Genomic DNA, 10,000 nt, shown 5'->3' on the forward strand with positions numbered 1-10,000 from the left:
CATACAAACACACACATGCAAAATGTCAGCCTCAGTCAGACACACATGCAGTATGTTCACACACACACACACACACACACAACCACACAAAATATCGGCCATAGTGCAAACATGCATTATCTAAATGATAGATGTACTCTATCATGTCGGTGTACCCAAGGCAGCGCTAGGGGGGGAAAACATGAGGGCGGGGGGTGGGGGGGGAGACAACACATTACCATAATACCAAGACAAATAAACCATGTGATTACTGCTGACGCCACAACGATACACTATATGAGCCTAATAATGATCCACCAACAGACGGTTTCTCAAAAGCCCAACCTCTCTCTCCCTCCCTCTCTCTTTCTCTCTCTATAACTCTATCTACTCTCTCTATCTCCTCTCTCTCTATCTCCCTCCCTCTCTTTCTCTCTCTATAACTCTATCTACTCTCTCTCTATCTCCCTCCCTCTCTCTTTCTCTCTCTATAACTCTATCTACTCTCTCTATCTCCCTCCCTCTCTCTTTCTCTCTCTATAACTCTATCTACTCTCTCTATTTCCCTCCCTCTCTCTTTCTCTCTCTATAACTCTATCTACTCTCTCTCTATCTCCCTCCCTCTCTCTTTCTCTCTCTATAACTCTATCTACTCTCTCTATCTCCCTCCCTCTCTATCTCCCTCCCTCTCACTTTCTCTCTCTCTCTATACCTCTCTATCTACGCTCTCTTTCTCTCTCTCACACCTCTCTCTATCTCTCTCATACTCAAGAGGAATGGTTTACCAACAGCTTATAGCCAGTATATTGTACTCAGTGCAAGGATAATGCGAGCACTCTCACAAACCAGCCATTGTTAGCCAGCCATAGTACCAGTTTAAGGGCTCCCTATCAAGGACTTTTTCTTTTGAATGTAAGAGAAATAATTTGATTCTTTCAAATTCTCCTCGCTTTTGCCACACAACAACAATAACGGAGAACCAGGAGGGACTGTGTTTCTGTTTAAAGCCCTTAGGTCCCTCTGGAATATGATCAATATGGTGGGTCTTTGATCTGCCTTTCTGTGCTGCGCCACAGAGGAGACATATGCACGCAAACGCGGTAATGATGCTGAGAAAAGACAGAGCGCTGAGATCCCTCGATGACAATATACAGGAAAAACAAGTTCGGAGAGCAGATTTGACCTTCTGACGAGACCTCTGTTATGTAACTGAAACCGAGCTAATGGAGCTAGCTACGGAACTATCAGGTACACGCAATGGAATGTTACTTCAAATGCATATTTATTTTAGTCTATTTCTGAACAAATATTCAAAACCCTCATATTTCTAATCTGTATTTATGTGTTATGAGTTCACATATGCACAAAATAAAAGCAACTCATTAGTGAATAATGTTGGCACAAAGGGTTAAATACCCACTATGTCCCCATTGAAATCAATTGAATAGCATGGATTAACCATTGTGTGGGGTACAATACCCAAGTGATTTCCTTTAAGGAGTCACAAAAATATCCCATAGCTGGAGGCTAATCATTTGACAGGCTAGCTTCTCTCAGGGAGAGAGGGACGAATGATTGGCCCTTCTTCTCGAATAGCCACTACCCAGGTGCCCTTTAAACTGACCCTTCATTATGTCTGTGTAGATGGCTCAACAATCAGCCGCACCGTGCGGGAGGTCTGGAGGTGTGTGGGTGATTGTGTGCGCGATTATGTTGGTGATTGTGTGTGTGTGCCAATCAGGATGTGGCTGAACTTTACGGTGGGCGTACATTCCGCAAGAGCCACTGAGCAAGGTACTTCCTGGAGACGAACTCGGAGGCAAATCAGCAGGAGTAGTGGGTGAGGGAGGGTGGGGGTTCTTCATCCAGTGTATTAGCAGGTAAATTACAGTCTCTAAGTGAGAGCCCTCTCTAAGGACTAGTGACCACCCCACTGTCGTTCTCCCCCGACCCCCCCGACCTTCACCACCTAAACTACGCACCAACTAATAGGGAATGTGACGTTAGGTCAAGCAGAACCAACCGGAAAGTATCACAGGAGGCTGCGGTTTCAGTAGTATTTGGGTGGAATAAACCTTCCCAAACTATAATTATTTCCGAAGTCGCATTTCAATCTATTAAAAAAAAAGAGTGTCCTAGAAATGCAGTCGTAAGAAATGCAGTCCTGGAAATACAGACCTAGGACTGCTAGGTCCTGAAACTGCAGCCTCCTCTATTGCAGGAACATACTATTGACTAACAGAACGACAGAGGCGAGGTGAACCTATACAGCTATCTGGCGGATGCCTGCCAGGACATTGGGGCTGGTTCTGATTTAAAAGGAAAGAAGAAGAACTTACAGGTGATGAAGTAGTCGACGTCCCTCTTGAACTCCAGGCCCATGTAGTTGGGGCTGAACTCCTGGAACTTGATGGTGAACTTGATGTCCTTCTCGGGCTTGTTGCAGCTCACCAGCACGTTGGGGTCCAGCACGGTGCTGCAGGTGTCCGCCTGCTCCCGCTTCACCAGGTACAGCTTGTAGAACTCGTAGTCCCGGCCCGGGTCCGCCTTGGGGCAGATGATGTCCAGCTTGTCCCCGATATCCGGGTAGATCACCAGACCCTTTCCTGGGAGAAACCTGGAGGAGGAGACGGAAAGAGGGAACAGCAGGGGTGAGGAACTTTCATTCAAGGCCACAGGGTTATTTGATGTTTTTTGTAGACAGTGCATGTCGTCAAGGAGCAGGTAGGATTTAGGGCGGTTTAGACTGTGGAGAATACAGGGTTTGGAACCAGAACGTTTCGATCAAACCCGCCACACTACTACCCTGTCCCTGTACAGAAAAGGAATGGTGCAGGAGAGGAGGGATTTCCCTGTTCGTGACATTGACAACGGACATTCGTTTCGTTTGGTCTGGCGGAGGCTTTTAAAGTGTCTGTGTTTTGGCTCAGCTCTGCATGCACAGTACGCACAGTAGGTGGTCCATTATTTATACAGTAGATCCCGTAATGAAACGGTCGCAGGCTGCCTCCCTGCAACAGCTAATTTGTGTCCTTCCAACAGCTGTTTTCTGTCAAAGAGTCTGTGTGTGAGACAAGGAATCCCTTTCCGTTGCTGACTCATTAAAGCTGTTAGTTCTGAATGAGTCTGCCGGGCTAAGTTTGTCAAAAACAGGCGAACGACATGGCCAGTATCTCTGGAACGGACAGCCGTCTAACACTGAAGCATTCAAAGTCACTTATATTCAAACAAACAAGAACCGTCTCTGACACATGCCAAAAGGTTTACCAGAGGACCAAACACAAGAACATACACAATACTTTCCAGCACAAAATGGCTGCCGCAGACAGATGGGAGCCGTTTGCGACGAAAGAATGCGAAGGGATTCGGTCAATATTTTCATTCGAGTTCACCACGAGACCCGGAGCTTTAAGGGGATATCCAACCCTTTTCATTTCTCCTAAATTCAGTGTTCCAAGATGAAGACAAAGCAGCAGGGTCAGGAGCGAGGTTAATACTTCCTGGTTCATCTTTGCTGGGCCCTGATCATCTACTGGAGGGGGGATTAAGTTAATCCATCTGGCTTGACTGTACCTCTCCACCTTGCTCCCTGGTGCCAACTCAATCAGATCAGCCTAGCCTTTATTCGATGAAGGTGCGGTGCAGATGGGACCCGAAGTGGGCGTACGTGCAGCTTTGAATCTGAGTGTGTGTATATGTGTCAGTATATGTGTGGCTATGCTATGGTGTGTGACTGTGTGTCGGTGACTGTGTTCGTGTGTGTGTGTGTGTGTGTGTGTGTGTTTGTGTGATTCGGCGAGTGTGTTTGTGTGCATGTGCATGTGCTGTGCTATATGGATGTGCTTCAGCGCACACACTCGTGTGCGTATGTGTCAAAAGACAGACGTGTGTGTGTGTGTGTGTGTGTGAGGGGGTGTAGGGAATGAGCTGAGGTTGCGGTCTGATAGTGTTGGTATGAGTTCTGACGAGGGGTCTGGGGGGATGACCGACTGAATCATTGTTCTGGACTCGTTCGGGGGGCTTAAAATGTCAACATGGTTCAGCTCTGCTGTCCCAGTTAACCAAGCATTAACCCAGACAGCCGGACAGACCACGGGTGTGTGTGCGTGCATCGGTACGTGTGTGTGTATGTGCATTTGTATGTTTGTGTATAAATGTGTATGCGTGCATGTGTGTGTGTGTGTTTGGGGGGGGGTCCCAGACTGCGAGCACAGCAGCAGTACTATCAGCTAGATCTGCCCATGCCAGCGGATTTAGACAGGATTTAGCAGAGCACACTGCATTTGTTGTTTTTTCTGATCCGTTACGTTTTAACAAGACATCAGGGGCTGCCTCCCCCCGACCCTGCCTCCCCCTCTCCATACCCTATTGTCTAGCTCTTTATGTCGTCCCCCCCTCCTATATTCTTCCTATTTTTCCCTGCCTGGTCCCCTCTCTCGCTCGCTCTCTCTCGTTCTGCTCCACCAGAGTAATCTCACCTTATCTCCAGCCCCCCGTTTCATCATCACACACATCATTTCACAGCTAAATAACTGACTCTCCAGACCGGCCCCCGGCAGGGAGGACCCCCACGCCCGAGACACCCACAGAAGCGTGTCTACATGCGTGTGCGTGCACAGGCTTCTGAGAGAGAGAGAGAGAGAGAGAGAGAGAGAGAGAGAGAGAGAGAGAGAGAGAGAGAGAGGAGAGAGAGAGAGAGAGATGGACGTGCGAGCATGAGATAAAGAGGGTATGATGGCTTTGCTCCTCCTCTGATACGGCGACACAAGCAAACAGCGGCCATTGTGCTAAACGATCATTTATAAAGTCGTCTTCCGCGACAAATACTCCCCATTAAAATGAACATGATTGGATTAGGGCCCTTTTGACATTCGCGGCGGCTTTGGATGACGGACGGTGGCCATTACTGAATGAATGAACTCATTCAACAAAGTAAAAAAGAGTGTGTGAGATAGAGCCCAAGAAAAAAAGGAAAAATATGTGTGAGGGTCCAAATCCTGGTTATGATGTCATGAAAGAATATGCATATTAGAGGCCTCTGGCGCTAGGGCCGAGCCAAGCCCTGCTTGGAAGTGGTTGTTTCCACGCTATTGTCTGGCATTGGGGTTGGGAGGTTGGGGCGGCGATGGGGGAGAGAGGGGGAGAGGGTGAGGGTGGTTAATTCATGGACGATAAGAGAGGGAGAGAGTGCAGGGCACCCTTTGTCCAAACATCTACTGACAATTTGCTAGTTTTCAGCAGCGACCCTCTCTGTGTGTGCTTGCGTATGTGTGCGCATGTGCGTGTGAGTGTGCGTTTCTGCATGCATGTCGATGATTGCGCAGGTGTGCGGTGTGTGTGAGTGCACACGGACACATGCAAACACGTGCGTGTGCATACGAAGACAAGGACACAATCAGCCCCTAATTGGATCTACAAGATGCATCAGTGAGGCATAAACAGGTTTCCATGGCAACGTGAGGCTTTGTCGCCACAGCGCCCCCCCCACCCCCCCATCCAATCCCGTCTCCTATCCACACCTCCCTCTTTCTCTCCATTTCCCCTCCCACCCCATCTCAGCCCTTCAATTTCTTCTCTCAAATCCCATTCCTTCTCTGTCCCTTTATCCTTCACTCTTATTCACCTCCTCAACACCCCCCTCACCCCCCACGCTCATTCCCACTCTCTTCTCGCATACATAAAAAACACCTACAGAAAAACAAGTGGGAACCTGCCTCTGTGAGAGCCCAGTGCCAAAAAAACAGAAAACACAATTAACTCCTTTTAGATGTGTTACGCTCAACAAGCGGTGGATTTTCCTCATTTTTTAGCAGTTTGCATTCAGGGCGTGTCAAAAAACTGGCGACTTCTCAAAAACGTTTTTTGAATTTTTGAAAAACGGTTGAAAACCCTGTTTAAATAAGCCCCCGGCAGGCCGGAATATTAAACTATCCCGTCCTCGCTCGTTATCTTTCCCCGGCGTTTTCCCTTTTTTCCCTATACCCTCTCTGCCCCGTCCCTATTCATCGCCCTTATCAAAGTGAGAAGCAACACATTTAGATGAATTACTGCGATTCTCCACCAAATCTTGATATCCTAATATCCCTTAAGGATTTAATCACAAGCCTGCCCCTTGTCATTGATTCAATTCTTCCCTCCCGAGCGGGCGCACTAGCTGGCGGTGCGGTAGAAAATCCTAAGTTAATTCTGTGCTTCTGTTTCCCAGCCTTTGTTAACTGTCTGCTGTAATGAGGCTCTGGCTGGTGCTGCGGAGGTCTGGAAGCACCATCACAGATGGGAAAGAGGCAACATAAAAGAAATAGGGCAGCAATTAGTGTTTAGCCCACTTTTAAAAACCCTTCACTTGGCAAGCCGCGGAATAACCGAGACCCTGGACCGGAGGATGTGAGACTAAACGGGTGGGATTGTGACTTTGTCTTTCGTTTGTCTCTCTGTCAGCTTAATCAGTTTTCCCCGGTTCCCGGCGTGGGTCCCCCGCTCGCCAGAGAGACGCCACACGGGCGGCGCGCGGCGCGAGGGGGGTCTGGCGTCGCGACGGACCCGGGCCCGGACCAGAGGGGGGATTATTGCGCGCCGTTTAGAAAAAATGAGGTCAAAAGGGAGAAGGGGGGGCCAAGCAGGGGATGATGTACAGGGGGGGGGGGGGCTGAATTGAATCTTTCATTCGCGTTTCGTTTGTCTAGAGACCCCGCCGCCCGAAGAAACCTGTTGATGGAAGGGAAGAAGAGCGCGCAGAGGAAGAGCGAAGACACCGGCTGTGGTTTTTCTTGGAAATCACCCTGAACGCATGGTTCCCCCCCCCGCCCCCTTTCCTCCCCCCCACTCCGAGTGTCAATCGAGGTGGATCAGCGTGTTGCAAACAAAATAAGGAGCGTCATTCTTGAAAGCAAACCCAACGAGGCCCAGATTGTTTCATCTGGACGCCGTTGCGGCACCGCGAGTCCTGCAAAGAGTTTACAAAAACAAGAGCCGGAGTACAGCACAGCGGAGAGAGAGAGGGAACAGAACAGAGTACAATGGAACGAGGGGAAGTACTGCAGGGAACGTGAAGAAAGAAGTGGAAGGGAGAGAGAGGAGGAGAGAGGCAGAGAGAACAAGAACAACAGAGTGACGGAGGAGAGGTTAGGGGGTTTGGGAAGAGGAGAGAAGCGAGACAGGAGAAGGAGGAGAAGAGAAAAGAACGTAGGAAAGGAAAGGAGAGAATAGGCGAGGAGGAGAGGAGGGAGGAGGGAGGAACGCACCCGCCTCCTTTCACATTCCACTGGTGAATATGAGCACATGATCTCACATATGCCACCCCCTCCCTCTTCCACACACACACACACACACACACACACACACACACACACACACACACACACACACACACACACACACACACACACACGCACACACAAACCCACACATACACGGATGTGGAAGCACACAAAAGCCCTGTGGGGTGCATCCTGGGCCTTCCCACTGCAACTCCCCGGACGCCCCCCATTCATACGCCCCTGCCCTCGACGACTTCCATATAATACGCTGCCTACACTCGAGCCCACTCAATGCCCCCTTACTGAGCCTCCAAATCCCTCCCTCGCTCCCCTCTTGCCCCCTCAGCCCCCGTCAAGCCTGCACAGACCCACACCCAGGCCCCAGCCCGGGCCCCAGCCCGGGCCCCAGCCCAGGCCCCAGCCCAGGCCCCAGCCCAGGCCCCAGCCCAGGCCCCAGCCCAGGCCCCAGCCCAGGCCCCAGCCCAGGCCCCAGCCCCTGGGCCCAACAGTGGCAGCCTGTCTCTACTCTCAGAATGAGCAAAGTCATGGGAGAGTTGGTGAGGGGACAGTTGGTGAGAGATGGACAGATGGGAGGTGGAGTGGAAGGCGGTGAGGCGTATGGCGAGAGAGGGAGGGAGAGAAGGAGGGAGGGAGAGAGGGAGGGAGAGAGGGAGGGAGAGAAGGAGGAAGGGAGAGAGGGAGGGAGAGAGGGAGGGAGAGAAGGAGGAAGGGAGAGAGGGAGGGAGAGAGGGAGAGAGAGAGAGATAAGGAGGAAGGGAGAGAGGGAGGGAGAGAGGGAAGGAGAGGAAGGCGGCGAGGCGTAGGGAGGGAGAGGGAGGAAGGGAGAGAGGGAGGGAGAGGGGAAACGGTAGTGAGGAAGGAAGGAGAAGAGTGCTGGAGAGAGAGAGCAGGTGAGCTAGCATAAAGAGAGGGAGAGAGAAAGGTGGCAGGTAAGAGAGGGGACTTCAAAGAAAGCAGTGGGACAGACTGACAGACACACAGACAGAGAGACCGATTGAGTGAGAGACAAATATAGAGAGAGAGAGAGCTAGAGAAAGAGAAAGAGGCCGGTACAGACAGAGTGATCGAGGGAGTGGAGCCAAATTGATTTGTTACCCCTAAGTAATTCCATGAACATGCCATATATATATCAATTAAAAACAATTATCTGTACGAGGTGAACAGAGATCCCCCGTCTGCAATGACCAGCTGAGCCAGCAGCTAGAGATGGAAACAGTTTCCTTTTAGGTCTCTATCTCCCCCTCTCCCTCACTACTCCTCTTTCTCTCTCTTCCTCTCTCTCCCTCGCCCTCTCTCTCGCTCTGTCCCTCTCTTACTTCCTCTCTGTCTCCCTCGCCCTCTCTCTCTCTCTCTCTCTCTCTCTCTCTCTCTCTCCCCCTCTCTCTCTTCCTCTCTCTCTCCCCCTCGCTCGCTCTCTCTCTCTCTCTCTCACTTCCTCTCTCTCTCCCTCGCCCTCTCTCTCTCTCTCTCTCTCCCCCTCTCTCTCTACCTCTCTCCGGTTTTCCATCAAAACACAAAGACAGGAGACAACCTCAAATACGCATGACATTACCTTGACACGCTAAATACAAATACACCACCATATAAACACACACACACGCACAAAATCCCATAAACCCACACAAATAAACACGTACTAATGCACACACACCAACACACACACAAAGACGCACGTGTTTCCAACAGAATAGGTACTCTACTCCCACATCTCTATCAGCAAGGTAATTACCGCGCCACGAAAAAACAGTACCCTCAACAATTATCATTTTCTCCCTCATATTATCCACAGAAATCGCCACTTCCACGTTGCCCTTTCTACTGGGCGGCTGGGTTGCCGTATGGACTGCCGTAGTCACCGTTTCGCACTGGAAAATGTGGTTCCAACGTTTCCCTCGCGTATACATTCCATATCGAGTTTTCCCCCCCTTTATTCGCTCCCTCTTGGTTGTTTTTCAAGCGCCCAGGATTACTTTAAAACATTACAAGTCATTTATCCACATGACCGAGTTCGTATTGTGGCACTCCCGAGGAACAAAAAGCAGTATTGTGCGCTTGGAGACGGCTGTTGACGAGATTTAATCACGCCTTATAATGCCAGAGATTTTGAAGCTGCTTCGCTCGCCGGAGGCCAAACTCAAGAGTTGTCTAATCATAGGGTACCAAACACATCCCACTCCCAGCCAGTCAATCAATATTAAACGTGCTGCCAGCCAAGACATAGGCCCTCCGCTAAAAAACACACTCTCACACTCTCGCCTCTCTCCCCAAGGCGGATATTTGTCCGTCTGCACAATGGAAACATTGAAAAACATCAAGATGGACACGCTCTCTCTCCCGCTCTCGCTCTCCCTCTCTCTCCCGCCCTCGTTGCGGTTGCATTTCGCCTCCCGACACAGTGTTGACACAATGTGATCTTTCATTCTGTTGGAGGAACGTTTTTAGTTTATAGACAGCTAGATAGCGATGCCAAGCTGTCAGCATCTCTATCTGGCTTCGCTTTCTGACCCCCGTCGCGTTTCTTAAGAGCGGCCCTTCCAGGCGCCCGGGCAACTTGACTGGATGCGACCTCCCCGGAGGTCCTCCCTGCTATCTCAGTCTCTCTCTCCGTCTCTCTTTATCTTCTGGACAGCCGTGAGAGAGGATGAAGGTGGAGCAGAAGACGGTGGTCCGTCGGGTCAGGGGGATGTGTGAGCGGCAGCCGGCCCAGAACATTTGTATATATAGCTGGCTTCTGTCAGCCTGTC

The 10,000-nt window shown here is 50.4% G+C and overlaps 1 protein-coding gene across 1 annotated transcript in view; it reads right to left on the minus strand.

Moving 5' to 3' along the window:
* The window catches only part of efnb1 (ephrin-B1), a 60,766-nt gene that overhangs the window by 25,402 nt on the left and 25,364 nt on the right, over positions 1 to 10,000 (minus strand). Inside the window, exon 2 of the mRNA XM_079744636.1 lies at positions 2,319 to 2,596. Within this exon, the coding sequence (XP_079600762.1) occupies positions 2,319 to 2,596 (278 nt within the window). The remainder of the gene's footprint in view (positions 1 to 2,318; positions 2,597 to 10,000) is intronic.

The sequence above is a fragment of the Pollachius pollachius genome (genome assembly GCF_949987615.1).
Source record: "Pollachius pollachius genome assembly, chromosome: 10".
NCBI classification, from domain to species: domain Eukaryota; kingdom Metazoa; phylum Chordata; class Actinopteri; order Gadiformes; family Gadidae; genus Pollachius; species Pollachius pollachius.